This window comes from Amborella trichopoda, chromosome 13 (assembly GCF_054954075.1).
Source record: "Amborella trichopoda isolate Santa Cruz 75 chromosome 13, AtrichopodaSantaCruz75HAP2 v2.0, whole genome shotgun sequence".
Lineage (NCBI taxonomy): Eukaryota > Viridiplantae > Streptophyta > Magnoliopsida > Amborellales > Amborellaceae > Amborella > Amborella trichopoda.
The window spans coordinates 13,025,788-13,043,657 of record NC_142348.1 but is presented as its reverse complement, the minus strand read 5'-3'; the positions used below and the strand labels follow the sequence as shown (position 1 = coordinate 13,043,657).

General features: G+C 35.9%; 1 protein-coding gene across 2 annotated transcripts; it reads right to left on the bottom strand.

Annotated features, from left to right (window-relative positions):
- Nucleotides 1-370: 370 nt before the first annotated feature.
- On the bottom strand, nt 371-15,997 carry LOC18435189 (lysM domain-containing GPI-anchored protein 1). 2 transcript variants are annotated; one of them, XM_006845240.4, is made up of 4 exons: nt 14,566-15,997; nt 1,611-1,725; nt 1,359-1,520; nt 371-803 (listed from the first exon to the last, which is right to left on the bottom strand). In XM_006845240.4, exons 1-4 carry the CDS (start codon nt 15,245-15,247, stop codon nt 512-514), a joined length of 1,251 nt encoding a protein of 416 aa, XP_006845303.3. In that variant the 5' UTR covers nt 15,248-15,997; the 3' UTR covers nt 371-511. The 2 variants fall into 2 exon arrangements, 1 of the variants encoding a protein (XP_006845303.3); XR_016048202.1 differs by lacking the exon at nt 1,611-1,725 and having other exon boundaries at nt 14,566-15,908.
- Between the last annotated feature and the right edge of the window lie 1,873 nt (nt 15,998-17,870).

Sequence of the window (17,870 nt, the reverse complement as noted above, 5' to 3'; positions counted from 1 at the left end):
ACTTGGACCTTCAAAGTTTGAAGTCATACTTTGTGACTTGACTTCAAACCTTAGGTCCAAAGTTAATGGGACTTCGGGACCTTGAAACTGCAAAAGTCACAATAAAAAGATTCTTCTGTACTTCAATCGAAAGTCATTATCACCCCCACATTGAGGCATTCTCGGGAAAAAAAAACAAGAAATGGAAAAAAAGGGAGATGAATATAAAGAACGATAGGATTAGCTAGGTCCCATTCCCAAACCTAACTAGCCAGAAGCACGCCATTAGTAAACATGGAAAGAAACACGCATGAAAGGACATCCAGCAATAACTGACTGAATATGGACCAAGACTTCGAGCAATAACAGACTGAATATGGACCAAGGAACCTTTCATCAAAGATTAGTGAGACCTCCCATTTCTAACATTTGCAGGGCAACCTGTGTGTCTAGCTCAATTAGTATACTTAAAGTAATCATGGCGAAATAACTACCAAAAAGAATGACTTGCACGGAACAAAAATGAAAACCTTCATGAATATACATTTGGGTCAAAAGGAATAAACACAAGCATTAATGCCAAAAGAAAAACGAGAATAAAAGGAGCAGAGTTAGATGTCCTAGTAGACACAGTAGCAGAGCTAGCAATTTGAACAGCTGTTGGCCCCGAACCAAAACCATGCCCTGCAAATGGAGCAGCAGCAGCTGGTGCAAGCGAAGGAAGCACATGCACTGATGGAATGCCAATTGAACTTGGAGGTAAGGATGGCGACAAAGGATTACTATGGTTACTGGTACATTGGGCTCGATAAGTGTTTGACAAACTGCCACCAGTCAAGATTTTAATCAATTCTCCAAATTCTTTTCATAAGAAAATAATATGCATTATAATTCAAAAGTTTATTCAGTTCTCCAATATTTGTCATAAACAAATACCATATGTTACATAGTTCACTGTTGAAAGATAAAATGCTGACATAATTTTATTTTAGTTTTTGGTTATTTTGGGTGTGTTTTACCTTTTCTTTATGTTTGGTCAGATTGCTATTTGAAGCCACATATTCAGTAGTCCCACCCAAACATGGCTGAAGTTCTAGAAGCCTGTGGTTTTTCTCCACATGTTTGATGGAAATAGCAAAAAATGTGGGCTAAATAGCAAATTATGAATGCATACCCCTCTAGAAGTGATCACACACGAATGATAACTTTAAAAAGAGAAGGGAAATCGACAGACAAATCCCTTCTTATTTTCGAAATCTGAAAATAATCCCATATATTTTATACTTTACATGCAAGTCCCACTTTTCTTATAGTGAAAAATAGATTTTAATTTTGGACTCTTATTTGTATACAGTATGTGTCTCCCTATAATGTTTTACCTGCTAAGAACCTTGTGGTTGACATAACCACGATATAAACATGTCGTCACATTACAGCCAGTTCCCATTAGCTCCTCTTCTACATCTCCGATAAAAAGATTGTTCCCCTTGCATTGAAGATTCGGGCACGAGGCAGATAGAGCAGATGGTACACAGTGAAGACTGATTTATATCATACATGTGAAAAACATAACAATTAAACTAGGAATATGGATCAACCCCAAAGCTGAAATGAATAGTTATTATTCTTACCTTAAATTTCTTGGTCCGCAACTACAAAAGATGCAATTACCAGCTGTCAATGCATAGCCCCCATTTGGCACAAGAAGACTATCATTATATAGGTTCATGTTGGCTGACGAACAAGCTGAACATATGGAGGGATAGAATATATCTCAATAATGGTTGATGGACCCTTTTAGGAAAAGAAACTACATAAAACATTGTGCAATCCATCATACTTGCCATTGGGAAATGCTGTCATAAGCCCATTAGCTTATACTTATGAGCTCAATGGCCAAGATTCAATCAAAGCCGATCTAACAGTCACGACCTCATTTCGTATTTTAATTTTAATATTTTTTCTACAAATCCAAAACACATGAAATTTTAGGAGTCTATTCTTCTCATCAAAACGCACCAAATAAAAATATTTTAAAAAAAAATTCTTAAAATATACATTAACAAAACATACCCTTGAAAACTTTCAGGGGTATTTTGGCCAATTTATTTTTTGCAAATGAATGTTTTTATATTTTTTATTAGATTCTCCTATTTTTAAAAAACACACGCCCAAAATTTCAAGTGATTTGGATTTATAGAAAAAAATTAAAATTAAATTACGAAATGTATTCGTGATCATTGGATTGGCCCATATTGAATCCGGACCGTTGGGCTCATATGTAGCTGTGAGCTAGTGGGCCTATGCCAGCATTTTCCCTTTCCATTTTCCTTCATTTTTGCAAGTTTTGATAAGATTCTAGTGGTATCATTTTGAATTATGTTTGATAATATTTTATAGTGCTTATTGCTTAACAACAGGCATTTGAAGCAAAAAGGCAACAGATTGATTAATCAAAAAATGAAAAATAAAAAATTACAGAAACTGTGATAAAAGGTTAAGACTATTGATAAATCACACTCAAAACAAATTTTTTTGATGAAAACATTCATAAAATAAAATCAAACTTCAGTAGATCACGTTTTTAATGACATCATAACATATACATCACAAACATAAACCAATCTCGAATATGATCAATTTCCAAAAGTGCTGCAAGATAGCAATAACTTGAAAATTCTGTAAGCAGATCATTTCAAATTAGATGTAAGAGAACTTATTCTTTAAGTTGAATAAGTTAGGAACTAAAACTTCCTTGGGTATATAATATTGATATTTAAAAGGATGTGTTTATATTGGATCTTGAAAGGTGGTGCTTCAAACAGTAAATGCCTCTTCATTGCTTGCTTCTAACAATTAAATTGCAATAGTTCATAGTTGACCAACAGTTCTAGGACATGGCTCATGTGAATATGTCAGACGTTATACCATCCCCATCTTCAGGCAACTTTCTATATTGACAATGCAGAATAATTTTTTTTAAGTGCTACTAACTATATAGTATAGAGATGAAAGCACCTCATGGAACACAAACTAAAATGGCTTTTCTTTGAGTGGAGAATAAATGTGGGACATACGTTTCAAAAGATACATCTAGATAACTGATTTTTCATTAGAGAACTCTTCGAAGTCAAAAGACACAAAACTGCCCAGTAGTAAGGACATAAATTTTAGGGGAAATGGTAGAGAAACCCAATGAAGACTATTATGGGCACCGAATGTGCACATCTTCACAATCAGATATTTATAGCAATGTACTTTGTGAGGGGAAGAGCCACTTCGAGATGGTGACGTGACCCTTTGGGTGCCTAGTGTTTATTGGGTTTCTCTTACATTCCCCTAATTAAAGGTAGGAATTGCTTTAATTTATTTCTTCTGTGAGAGGACTTGAAATCCAAAATTGAGAACTCCTTCCTGTAAAAGATGTTAAAAATTTATATATATATAATATTCTGCCCAGCCCTTAATCCAGACCCAAAATATCTAAGGCTTATGCACTTTGATACATAGCCTATTTTGACTTAAGAAAATTTGAGAGAATCCAGTAGCCCTAAGTGTCAAAGACATAATATCACATATGTCTTCAAGTAAAGCAAGAATTACTAGGCCATAAAATAGGATCATAGATGAAGAGGCCACCGATTGCTATCATAGTTACTAGGATAAGGATCGAATCAGATCTAGAATTGGGATCCGGACTATAGGAGTATGACCAGCAAGAAGCTCTCTATAGTAGGGATCACGGTCCATAAACCTTGCAATCCAGGGATTTTGATCCTAACCACTGCTTCAAAATGCGGACCGCCCAATGTCTAGGTGGCCGCCTAGGCGGTCCAGAAGGCCTGGGGCGCATCGCCCAAGCCTAGGCGTCAAAACTAGGCTGTGGCCACTGGGCAGGCACCCAACGCCCAACCCTGGGCGGCCGCCCAAGGAAGGAAATGTATTTTTTTTTTTAAGGTTGTATTGAGTTTTTAAAAAAAATTAATACTTTTAAGGATGGTTTTTACATTTATTTGAAACCTAAACCCACAAGAACCCATTTTTGCGAGAGAAACCTCAAAAACACTAGATTTTGAGATTTTTATTGGATCGAAGTGTTTCTCAAAGTTTTGAAGTTTTGAAATTTTTTAATCCTATTAGAGGGTGTTTTTTAATATTTTAGCAACAGAAAACATCTCAGAGGTGGAAGTTGGAGTTCGAGCAATTAAAGCAAGTGCAAAACTTTATTTTTTAGATTGCTTGTTTTATTTTAAGATGTCTTCTTCTGTATCTAGTCGAAATGGAGATCTGGGTTGGAAATATGGTTATAACCCAAATCCGAATGACAAAAATTGTATAAGATGCAATTATTATGAAAAAGATACAAAATGGGGCATAAACCGGTTTAAAAAACATCTTGCCGGTATTAAGGGCGATGTTGCCCCTTGTAAAAATGTTCCTGAAGCTATCAGAGAGAAGATTAAGCAATATATGAGTTATGTAAAACAAAAACAGGAACAAAATCCTTGTCATTTGAATGGGTCTATTTTTTGTTCTACTAGAAGAAGTGATCCGGGTTGGAAGTAAGGTCATAACCCGAAACCAAACGATTAAAATTGTATAAGGTATAATTTTTGTGAAAAAGATACCAATGGAAGTATTAACCGATTCAAGAAACACCTAGCCGGTATTAAAGGGAATGTGGCTTCTTATAAAAAGGTTCCTCAAACTATTCGAGATGAGATTAGACAATATCTGAATTTAGAAGAACCAGAAAAGGATAAAAATGATCCTTGTTCTATGGAAATATCTTCTCCAGGTTCTTTTAGAAGTAGTGATCCGGGTTGGAAGTATAGTTATAATCTGAATCTAAATGACAAAAATCGTATTAAATGTAATTATTGTGGAAAGGATACTAATGGGGGTATTTACTGGTTCAAAAAACACCTTGCCGGTATTAAAGGGGATGTTGCCCCGCGTAAAAATGTTCCTGAGACTACCAGAGAGGAGATTATACCATATTTGAGTTTAGGGAAGCACAAAAAGACAAAAAATGGTAGAACAGCCAAGACTCCTAAGGCCTCATCTGCACATAGTAAGAGAGAGGTAGAAGAAGAGGAGGAAGAGGCAGATTCAGAGGACGAGCGTTATGTTGAAGTGAGAAATGACTCTGATGATGATGGCCTCAAATCTGATGCATATGATGAGGCTTACCCTACTCCTTCAGATGATGATGATGATGACGATGACTGAAGAATGAAGAGTTGAAGACACTTGAGTGCTTAACTCTGGGTGTTAATTGTTGAGAGTTGACTATTGTGTCCTAGACTGTATATTTACGAATTTTTGTATATTTTCTTTTTCTTATTTTTAGTTTCTACTTTCTAGTTTCTACTATCTAGCTTTTGTGTGTATCAGACTATCAGTATATGCTTGTATAGTTTTACTGTTTTAGCATTGTATAAGAATAAGTCTTATGGATTATCAAAACTCTCCTCTCGACTTCTCCTCAATTCCTCATTCATGGAAATATTAAATATGGATTATTTCTCCTCAATTCCTCAATTTCTTTCAACTGGGCCGCCCAGGTTATGGGCACCCGCCTAGACGCTGGGCGGCCTGGACCCCCACGACCGCCTAAGTGCCACCTAGCGCTTTTTGAAATACTGATCCTAACAGGTGGGCAAAATCAATCTAAAATTAATTCGGTATCGAATGCAAATTATACGGGATCGGGGTCTTCTGGTTAAAGTAAGGCCCCTAAGTGCGCAACTTAATCAGTATACTAGTATATACTATACTACACCACATTGTTGTACAATAATATGCCATTATACAATATTACAATACTATGCTATATAAAATATCTTACTATACTATTCTATATTTAGTATAATAGTATGTACTACTATACAATAATATATTGTTGTACTATATTACAATACACTGCTATACAATAATATATTGCTATACTATCCTACTATACTATATGCTATAATATCTAAATTTACTAAACACAAATATATAAAATACGCAATAGTATAGTGTATACTACTATGCTATATATACAATATACTATACCATACAACACAGTTAAACTATACTATACTGCTATCTGCTTTACTAAACTACTATACTATCCCACACCGGGAAACCATACCATATAGCTAGAACATACAAAAATGCCAGCGAATCTAGACCCCACTCAGTATCTAGAACCCTAATAGGAAGGATCAAGATTTTTTTTTTTTTTTGAGAGAAAAAAAATCGAGATTCCAAAGTTTAAAAATCAGAGAAACAAGGTTCCATTACCTGGAGCATAAGAGCGATATTATAGAGAGAAATTGACCCCTTGGTTGGAAATCCTAGTAACCATGGTTCACATCTGGTGGGAGTGCATTGAGATGGATCATATAATCAAATATGTGTACCTATGAACAGGTATCAAGATATATGTGTTATAGAAAGAATATTCACTACGAATCTAGAACATGGGTCCAGAAATTATGAGATCTGAACTAGAACTGTTTTTTGGCTTTTGGGGCAAATTTTATCCAGTTGGGCTTAATCAACTTTGATAAATTTTCAAATTTTTCATAAGAAAATGATGATGATCATTACCAGTTAGTGGATAATAAGGAAGCCACTATGCAACGAACCAGAGGATGATAAGGTCTCTGTACATAAATAGGCCTTCTAAGAATCTTAGTACGTGTAGAGCAAATCTTCTTGTGAGAATATCCCAGACAAGGAGGGGATGAATAATCAATGAAAATACTTCACTGAAGCCAATGATTTAATTCTTTCCCAAATAAAATTCCAAACTGCAGTCATGGGTTGTTCAGCTGATCCCATGAACAGAACATAAGACCCACAAATTATTGGGGAAAGAACCCAGATACAAGCCTAATTATAAAAAAGAAAATCTGAAAGAACATAAAGTGAGCATTACAGAAAGACTAAAACTAGAATAAGATATTGATCAATTGATACATTGAATATGAGTAACATTGTTGGAATTATATAACGAAATAATTTAGCAAATGAACTCACATCTATGACAGACAGAGGTCCTAGATAATGGAGCAGGCCTTTAGAACAACTCAATAATCATGTTACAGGATCCTTTGATGTGTGAAATCACTGATCTCACAGAAAGATTCCTGGAACCAAAAAATTCTATTATCTGACGAGATTTGGGATGCACATAACCATATAACTTAGCTAGGTCAAGCAAATCTCATTTAGATTAAAAGCACTGTAATAAACTCATGGTCTAACCCCAAGCTAAGCACTACTGTACCGAGTATAAAAAGAAATGAATAGAGAAAGTGAACCCTTTGAAAGAACCAACAAAGAGCTGCAGAGATAGATTTCATTACCATTCACCTCTCCCTGACTCAAAGCCATGAGGGATAAGGACAATATGATTTGATAGAACCAAAGGTCAGATGGGACACAAAAGAAGGTCGACTCAACGAACATAAGTTGATAACTTCTCTAGAGCATATATAGCCTAAACATTTAAAAGGGAGACAAAGATTAAAATCAACATCATCAAAAACCAGTTCACAGCTCCTTCTGAGCATGTAGATTGAGCCTTTAATCCCTCCAACAAAACACTTACTCTCTCTCTCTCTCTCTCTCTCTCTCTCTCTCTCTCTCTCTCTCTCTCTCTCTCTCTCTCTCTCTCTCAGGTTTCCCAATCCCCAGAGATGCAAAAAGTAATATGTATAATATTTATATACACACACTTTGACTTGTGTTGTCATTACATAACAGATAGTTTGTCTAAACAAAAAACATAAGTTATATGTGAAACCCTATTAGGGTTTCATTCTTGTAATGAGAATTGATCCAAGAAGATCTCATTCCTCTCTTTCTCTTTGTACACCTCCCTGCCTCTCCAAGTCTATCATGGTATCCGAGCATTGAAGATTTGACCCTTGGTCCATTGTTGCTCACAAATCATCATATTTCTTGTGAAGGTGACTTCCTGAATAAATTTTTATTCCATTTTCTTTAAAATTTAATCTTGGGTCTTTGAAACCTTGCGAGAGAAACCACATCATGGTGTGCTCCCACATTCTCAAATCAAACAACCTCTACATTTCTCTCTACAATGTTTTCTCAAGCTGATTTGGATCCTATTATGGAAGTCTTTAAAGTAGTGTTTAGAAAATCGACTCGGCCAAGGTACTAGAGCCTTGTCCGAGGATAGTATGAATAACTCGCCCAACTCGAGCTCACTATTTTAAAAGAAAATGAACATAAAAATCCAAGGCGAGTACGAGTAACTCACCCGAGTCGAGCTCATTTTTTTTAAAAGAAAATGAACATAAAAACGTGATATATATAATTATTGGGCTGCTTTTCAATCAAACAGCCAATGACATGTGGGTTAAGCTGCCTAACATAAAGTTGCCTCTTTGTAGGAGGAGTAGAGTTCGATTCATGTGAGGCTACTTTTTCAAAAAGTGACTGTCACTAGGGAGATTCGAACTCCAATCCCGCTGGGACTTATTCGTCAAGGCTAACCACATAGCCATTCAAACATAAATGACTAAAATTTGCTTCACTAATATATAAAAACTTTACAAATATGTTGTGCAACCTACTGCCCAAAACTTGCCTCGCCCATGGGGCAAGACCAAATTACTCGGCCGAGTCTGAGTAGCCTCAGCCAAGTCCCAAAACATTTCTTTCAAGGCACTAAACACACTTGTGTTTGAGAAAATAAACCAATGTATACTTAAATAAAAAAATAAAATAAAAAACCAATGTATACTTGGAGAAATCATCAATAAAGGTCAAAGAACCGCTAATTGAAAGAATAGGAGCAGACCCTCAAATGTCATAATGCACTAAAAAGAAAAGATTGATACTTTTATTATTGCCAAGGGGGAAAGGTGGACCCAAGTGTTTTGCCAACTTGCAACTCTCACAAAAAATATTCTTTTCTTTTTTTTTTTGAGATTGAATTACAAAAGATATTCTTATCAACCTTTTTATGAGGGAAACAATAGAAAACCATTTTTTGAGAGTTAGGGTGTCCTTACCTACAATGCCCAACATATTAGAGAGAATTTGATTAGCTTATTTAGCTAGATGAGGAAAATGACATATTTTCTTGCTAATTGTATTATTCATCAGCATTCTTGCCTGATAATAGTGTATCATATGCAAATGGTATTCTCCTATCTAACCAGCGTTCTGAGACTCGGTCAAGGCCACTCGGACTCGGCTGAGTGACTCGGCCTCACCCTATGGGCGCGGTGAGTTTTGGGCAAGTTGGTTGTACAAAATATTTGCAAAGTTTATTTGTATTAATGCGGCAAATTTTAATCATTTACATTTGAAAGGCTTTGTGGTTAGCCTTGACAAATATATGGTAGCGGGATTAGAGTTCGAATTCCCCCAATGGCCATCACTTTTTGAAAGCTGTCATATTATTTTATGAAGAGAGTGCCAAAAAGAAAAAGTGGCCCCCCAGGATTCGAACTCTACACCTCCTACAAATGGGCAACTTTATCTCAGGCGGCCTAATTCACTAGCCATTAGCTTTTTCAATGAAAAAACGACTTGCTAATTATATATATCATGTTTTTATAATCATTTTCTTTAAAAAACGTGAGCTGGACTCAGGTGAGTTACTCGGACTTGCCCGAGTAAATCGCCTCAGCCAAGGCCCAAGTACCTTGGCTGAGTTGATTTTCTAAACATTGTATCTAACTATTCCCTTGCCCCATTATCTCTAGACTTCTGTGCATATCTTCTTGTAAATGGTATTGTTCATTACCATTCTTGCCCTGATGCCTCCACGCAAAACGGGTTTGTCAAAGAAAAAATTGATATATTATTTAAACTACTCATTTTCTTCTCATAAACTCCCATTCCTCAAAAACAATGTGGGCTGAAGAAATTTCCATTGTTGTCTACCATGTCAATCTTCTTCCTACGCCCATTTTGCACAATGTCTCACCTTCCCTACTCACGTCTCTTGCAAGAGATGAACATGTAGGTCTGTCAAATGCATATTCATGGGCTATGCAACCAAACAAAAGAGGTATCGATGTTGTAATCCTTTTATTAATTGTTTAAGAATCTCACAGCATTTTACCTTTTCCAAGCGTATACCATTTCATCAACACAGTTCACACCCCATTGCACCCACGCATGCACCTGATTTTTAAATCGTCCTTGAAATTGATATTTGTAGTTCCCAGGATTATAGATTTCATTGTTGTAATAGTCCAGATTCTCTTCCTCCTATCCATCAAAAAAGATTTTCTTCCTCTTGTAACTAACTCTAGTTGGCCCCCTTTTTCAATTGTTGATTATATACCACCTCCAATTGTTGATCCTCCTCCAGTCCCCTTGCAACATCAGAGTGCTCTTCACAAGCCAGTTCCACCTAATCGTTTTAACTTCCTAGTGGTTAGCTTATCCCACATTTTCTCCAGCAACTAATACTAGTCCTTATTTTCATGAGCCATCCTCTTATTCTCAGGCATCTAAACGATAATGGTGGCATACTGCTATGAACAAGGTATTTATAGCTTTACACGAAAACCACACTTAGGATTTGGTTATATTGCCCCAAAAAAGTATGTCAGGGTTTATAAGGTTGAGTTATAAGCTGATGGAACCTTCGACGGTCATAAGGAACGGTCACTTGCTCAAGTATATGCCCAAGAACATGGAATTGACTATGAATGAACTCTTGCTCCAATTGCCAAGATCATCACTATTCGTACTCTTCTTGCACTAGCAATTAATCCGTGACTGGTGTGTATGGCAAACGGATGTCAAAAAACGATTTATCTAATGAATACCTCTAAGAGGAAGTTTAAAGTTTTCAACCACCCACATATGCTAATCAAGAACCATATTTAGCATGTCCACTTCATAAGGCAATTTATGGTCTTAAATTGGTTCATCGAATCCTTTGGGACTATTGTTCTTACAACTGGCTTCATTCAAAGCAAACATGATCATGCAACGTTTCAAGAGAACAAAAAAACATGATGTGGTAATTTGCTTTGAATGATCACTCCAGATTTTTTCATATTTACTTTTCTAGTATTTATTGATGATATTCACATATCTGGAAATGATTTCAACCCCATCACAGATGGAAAGCTGTGATTGCATGAAAAGTTTCAAATGAGGACCTTGGGGAAGTTTCCCATTTCCTTGGCCTCGAGATTACTTGCTCTAAACATGGTATTTATATCCATCAATAGAAGTGTGCACTTGATCTTGTTTCAAGTGCTCGATTAACTGATGCCAAGATTGTTGATACTCAATGGACCTCAATGTCACACTTTCTATAGATGTTGGAGATCCTCTTCTTGACCCCAACAATGTATTGCAAACTTGTAGGCTCCCACATCTATCTCGCCCAATATGCGCAAAATCGAACCGGAATGGTCAACCGGACATTGTCCTGGAAGTGGTTTAACCGGCGTAACCGGTAAACTGGCCGATTCAACCGCCCTAACCGGGCAAGTCCCATGCAGTCAAAAAAGTGTTGAAAAACATAAAAAAAATCTACTAAACTATGAAAAGCATATAAAGAATGATTAAAACAAAGCACATTCAAATGAAGTTGAAAACTAATGAAAAAAATGGATTTTAACCCATTTTATATTTTCCAAGGGCTATTTTTTAAATTTTCTAAAAAGGATGGGAAAATATGAAAGTGAGTATTAATAACCAAAACAATTTTTAATGTGAAGAATATTTAAAAATGCATTACAAATCAAATTCCTTATTTTTGAGAATTTATATACATTTTTTTGAATTTTTTTTTTAAATACCAGTTGATCACCCTAACCACCCAAAACCGGAACCAGGCAGTTAACGGTTAGATCGGGCAATTTTACGAACAATGATCTCACCTTGACACACCCAAATATTGCATATATTGTCCATCTGTACAACTCTATCTCTCAACCGATCACAAATATTGCATTATGTTTGAGGAACATCCAATCGAGGACTATCCTTTTCATGCACATCATCATTAGATCTCACGACATATGTGGAAGCCGATTAGGTAGGTAATCCAGATACATGTTGCTTTTTTACATGCTCTAATGTATCCCTTGTTCATCATGGATCTAGTAGAATAGTAAGAAACAAGAAACTGCATCCAAATCCAGCACCAAGGCCGACTAACACATTATTTCCTTGATGACTTTTTTCTTTAATAAAATTCTTCATGGTGACTTTGGTATCTCCATTTCTAATCCTAAACCTTTAATCAGAGAGCAATTAAGATTGCCACTAATCTGGTTTTTATTGAGTGAATAAAACATAAAAATATGGATCGTCACTATGTCCACGATCTCTATCTTGATGGCACATTATCTCTTCCTTATGTTTGTTCTGCAAAACATAACGCTGATATTTTTACCAAATCAATGACATGGAAGTGTTCTGATTTTCTTATGGACAAGTTGAAGCTCCACTAATGCCCACATCAGCTTGAGAGGGTAATAAGTATCATTGCATAATATTTATATATATGTAATTTCATATACATGAACTTTGTTTTATGTTGTAAACATTGCATATAATCCCTATTAGGGTTTCACTATTGTAATTAGAGTTGATCCAAGAAGATAGAATTCGTCTCTTTTTCTCTCTATACCACATCGCGAAGTATATTCAAAAGTCCCCAAGGAAAGGCCCTAAAAAGGGATACATATAGGAGAGGAAGAGCCACTACCTTGGACTAGACAGGGCAGAAACAAAAAGGAAACTGGTTTGCTAAGCTTGACCTTTTTGAGGCCATGGAAAATGTTACAAGGATTGAAGGAATAACAAAAAGGAAAAGAAAAAAGAAGATTTAAAATATTGTACTAAGTAGAGAAGCATCCAGGTTTCCCAAAAAATATTGACTTCAATAATATCAAAATAAAAAAAGTTCACTATAGGATTCAACTCCACAGATATTATGATTTCTCACATTTTTGTAAAGCCAAATTTAACCTAAAATCTGCTTTGGCAGGTGAAAATCTAAATTGTACAACTTAAAGAAGCTAATGCTGTATTAATAATGTTCCAAATCACATAATCAGTAAATCATATCAAGATGATTGAGTTGTGCAAATCAATCCCTAATTGTGGCTTTATTAAATGTACACGACTTCACCTTCAAGGGTTTACTCCTATACACCCAAAGTGAGAGAAACAACGCACAACGAGTTAACCCAGAATATAAAAAACCAGGACTTTATTTCAGCATCAAATTTGGAAACGGTCAAAAATTTCATGTCTCCAATTGGATCCATCCATGATGTGCTTTTTTTCATATTTACATGCTCTTCAGGTGCTGCTTTTTGCTAAAAGCACCTAATGAACTATAATCCGAACGTACTGAAGAATTAAATTTCTGTAAAGACTATCCGTTGGTTGAACTCAATCCATGATGTCATGTTGTACTTGGATCATGAATTTTGTGGCAATAATTGTACTTCGGCCTCTGTTTAAGTTCCACATCAAGTGTAAGCACCTTTTCTTATGGGAAAAACAACTATTGATAACACATGTGTTAAAAATTGCAGTAATAGCTGATCCAGAACATAGCTTCTCCTCACTAATAAGCATACTTTTTGTTTTTCACAGGTGTTTTCTGACCCATATATTTTTCAATGGAGTCCAAGAAGTTAGGGAGTTGGAATGACACACAGCAAATTATGGGATGAAGCAACGACTCGAGCTTGTTCGTGAAATTTGTTGGAAGAACCATTGCAAACAATCAAGCTAGTTGTTTACTTTCCATAGTAAATTTGACAAATATAGTATATCAAAAGAAAAAAGAAGGAAATAATAATGAACAATTTCAAAAAAGAAAATAATACAAAACTATGATTAGTGTCTTCAGTTAAGTGCTAAGCTATATGGGAAAAAATAAGGTCCAATAATTCAGATTTCTGCTCGAGCATTGGCCAGGACTGAGAGAGGAATAGGTATAGTGCTATGATTTAGAGTCTTTTTTGCCGAAGTTCCAATTTCCATCCAAAGCTGATAAAAACAAACAGAAAACCATACTAACATGCAATGTAATAAAAATTAATTTAAAAATCAGGCTGAAATGCAGGGGATAACAGCCAATGACTAGATGTCTGGCTGTCATTCCCATTTCAAAGTTTGGTTTCTAGTGCCGATTTTAAGCTAAATGTATTCACCCAACTAGTTATTATTGAATGAAAAATTAAACTAATTATCATAGAGTAGAACATAAAAAGAGGACCACCAATCCAATAATACTAAGAATCTCTCTCTCTCTCTCTCTCTCTCTCTCTCTCTCTCTCTCTCTCTCTCTCTCTCTCTCTCTCTCTCTCTCTCTCTCTCTCTCTCTCTCACACACACACACATTCCCATTTCAAAGTTTGGTCTCCAGTGCCAATTTTAAGCTAAATGCATTCTCCCAACTAATTATTCTTGAGTTAAAAAATTAAGCTAATTATCAGATAACAGAACATAAAAAGAGCACCAGCAATCCAATAATACTAAGAAAATCCCTCTCTCTCTCCTAATTGAGTGGAAAACATCCATATAGAAGAGCTTAGATTTCTCAAGAAACAAAAAGCCCACCTGAGATTGGAATAGCAAGTATATCACCAGGATCAATAGAAGGGCTCCCCAATTTGTTCACACCCACAAGATCTGTAACTGTAGTCCCGTAAGCTCCAGCAATGCTATCCAAACTGTCCCCTTCTCTAACAACATAAGATAAATACAAAGCAGTGACCCCATTATCAGTGTTATTGAAGCAGGTGCAGGGTAATGGGATTTTCAGAGACTGTCCACTCTCTAGAGAACTAGACGAATTGTCCAAGTCATTGGCTGCTTTTATCTGGTCAGGACTAACCAGGTTTCCAAAACCAGTACAAATGCTCTCGATTGTATCGATTGGTTGAACAGTGTAAAGTGTCGATACAGACTGGCGAATACCATTTATACAGGGACATTGAATAGGGATCTTAATGGTGGTTTTTGCAGAGAGAATAAGAGTTTGGGAGGTCTGTTGATCTAAATTATTTGAACCCACTAGCTCAATTGGGTTGATGTTGAATTTGGTGGAGATTTCTGCGAGTTTCATATCAGAGGGGAGGAGATAAGAGAGAAGGGAGTTGCAGGAGGTTGATGAGTTGCAGGGCTCTATGACTGATTTGGAGAAGGCCATGGAAAAGAGAAGTGAGAAAAAGAGGAGGAATTGCAGAGAATGGGGCCATGTCGATTCCATTTTGTGTAGCTTTCTGAGGAAACAAAACATGAAGAGAGACAGAGGGAATGGTGGCTCTGGAAACGGGAAAAGGGTTTGAAAATGAAGGAAAACTGGCTCTACCTGTGAAGTGAAAGAGATCAGGCAGTCCTTGTAAGAATGATGAAATGCAAGATTGAGACAGAGAGAGAGAAAGAGGGGAGAAAGGGAACTAAACTCTGGTGTCTAGAGAGAGAAAGAGGGGAGAAAGGGAACTAAACTCTGGTATCTAGAGAGAGAAAGTGAGATGTAGGTTTGGGGGAGAGAAGATTAAGCAGAGAGAGGTACGGTGTGAAGAAGAAGCGGAGGTATTTCTCGAGATAGGAGTTCACGTGTGCACCAGATTTCTAGAGAGAGAGAGGGGCGGCGGGAGAAGCGAAAAGCTCATGCTTCGAGCAACGCCAACGACTAGCTACTCCACGAGTGCATGGTTGGTTTAGTAGATTCGAAGGCGACAAGACGAGAGAGAGTCAAGAGAGCGAAGGGCAGAGGAGAGAGAGTCAAGAGAGAGAAGGTTAGAGTGAAGAGAGAGTCTAGAGAGAGAAGGGTAGAGGACAGAGCCGACAGGAGGAGAGTCAAGAGAGAGAAGGATAGAGAAGAGAGAGAGTCTAGAGAGAAGGGTAAAGGATAGAAAAGTCTAGAGAGAAGGATAGAGTAGAGAGAAGGGTAGAGTAGAGAGAGGAGAGAGAGTCTAGAGAGAGAAGGGTAGAGGAGAGAGAGTCTAGACAGAGAAGGGCAGATGGATTGCTTTTTGGGCCCGGATACACCGTACGGGCGTTTATGAAATCATAAAAAGGGGGAAAAGTTTGATATAGAAGGTTGGTAGTTGGACAAACGTTGTCTGTCTTTTTAGCAACGGTGTTCTCCATTCCCAAGGGTTGTATGTCATGATTAGACAACGAAGAAGCCACGCTGGTGGTCCGCCTAGTTTAATGAAGAGGGCTTCAGTGAGTCAACCGAGTTATATGTAGCATTTTCCCTCTAAAACCTATTTTTTGATCGAAATTTCTAGAGATTCATGATTCAAGCCATGGTGATCATGAATAAATTTTTAAAATTGTAAATATATTTTTTTTGGATTTTTTTTTTTAAAAGTTGTTTCATGTAGGTTGGACCGCATTTCTACATATACGGTCCAGAACGTGTAAAGCATCTATTTTAGAGATAGATGCAAGTAGGTGTTTTATTTAAAAACAATAGAAACTAACGATCCAAATATTTTTTTATTAGAAATATTATTTTTTAATTTTTAAAATTTATTTCTTTTTTCATATTCATGATCTCGATGTTAGAAATTATATGCCCTTAAAAATTAAGTCTTAAATCCATCTAAAAAATATACTTATTAAGAGACCCGCATTTCTATATATGCAGCCGTATTAAAACCGGACCCTCCTCTTTTTTATTTTTTTGCACCAACCAAAAGTTATTCTAGTCTGGTGCACTTTGCATAACATAATGGTTCCGTCTATTGACTCACATAAAACTTTTCCTTATTTAATAGTGTGGGACATGGCAATACTATTGATCTCTCCTCACCCCCTCTGTCTCTAGTGACATACCGGCAGATAAAGTGCCAGCAAAATACTATTTTAGGAAAAAGTTATATATAAGATTGACACCTTATATTGTAGAATGACGGTGCATCTCAAAAATATTTTGATAGTTAGAAAACTATCTAATTTATCATATTGACATTGAGATGCATGAACATGTGAGAAAAAAAAAGATTTCAAGTACATGTTGCAACATATTGTTTAAACCGTCCATTTTCAAGATTTTCATGTATTTATAGATATGTTTGATTTGAATTATTTTTTGAGTTTAAAATTTTATAATTAAATATAAAGATAGATTCTTGTGTCATCCTAGTACTATTTTGATACGAAAATTGCATCAATAACAAAGTTTAGAGGTGCACCTTAATTTTATCATTTAAGGTTGCAGCGTTATGCAAACCTCACCTACTATTTTATAAAGATCCGGTTTTGGGGAATCCATGGTTTCATTTATTTGCAATTTTTTATCCAAATTTTGAGGGCCGATAATTTGGACATAGTGATCATGAACCTTGAGGAAAAAGTTAGGAGCTTTTTAATGTTGCAAAATAGTATTTCTTGAAATCTCTTTAGCACCATTCATTTAATTTTTTGTAGAGGCAATTGTTTGCAATAAGGAAAAAAATTATATAAGGTTGCAACCTTAAAATATAGAAATAAAGATGCACCTAAAAAATCCATCGAAAAATGTTGTTTTAATGATGAAAAGCCCTCTAATTTATCATCCCAACTTCGAGATGTATAATTTTCATTTTTTTATTTTTTTAAAAAAGATTTTGAGCCCTAAAAATAGTGCATCTCATAACACATTATCTAGACCATCCATTTTCAAGATTTTTATATTTAGATATCTACTTGATTTTAACCAGTTTTGGAGTTTAAAATTTTATAATTAAAAAAAAAAATAGATTTTCAGATAATCCTAAAAGAAAATTATACCAAAGCCTTAATTTGATTGTTTGAGGTAACCACACCCTAATAATAATCTTCACTTGGATTTAGCCTCAATTAAAGTGGGTCCATTGTTATCGAAATCCATTCATGCTCATGCCTCGCATGCCGTATTGCGTACCAAT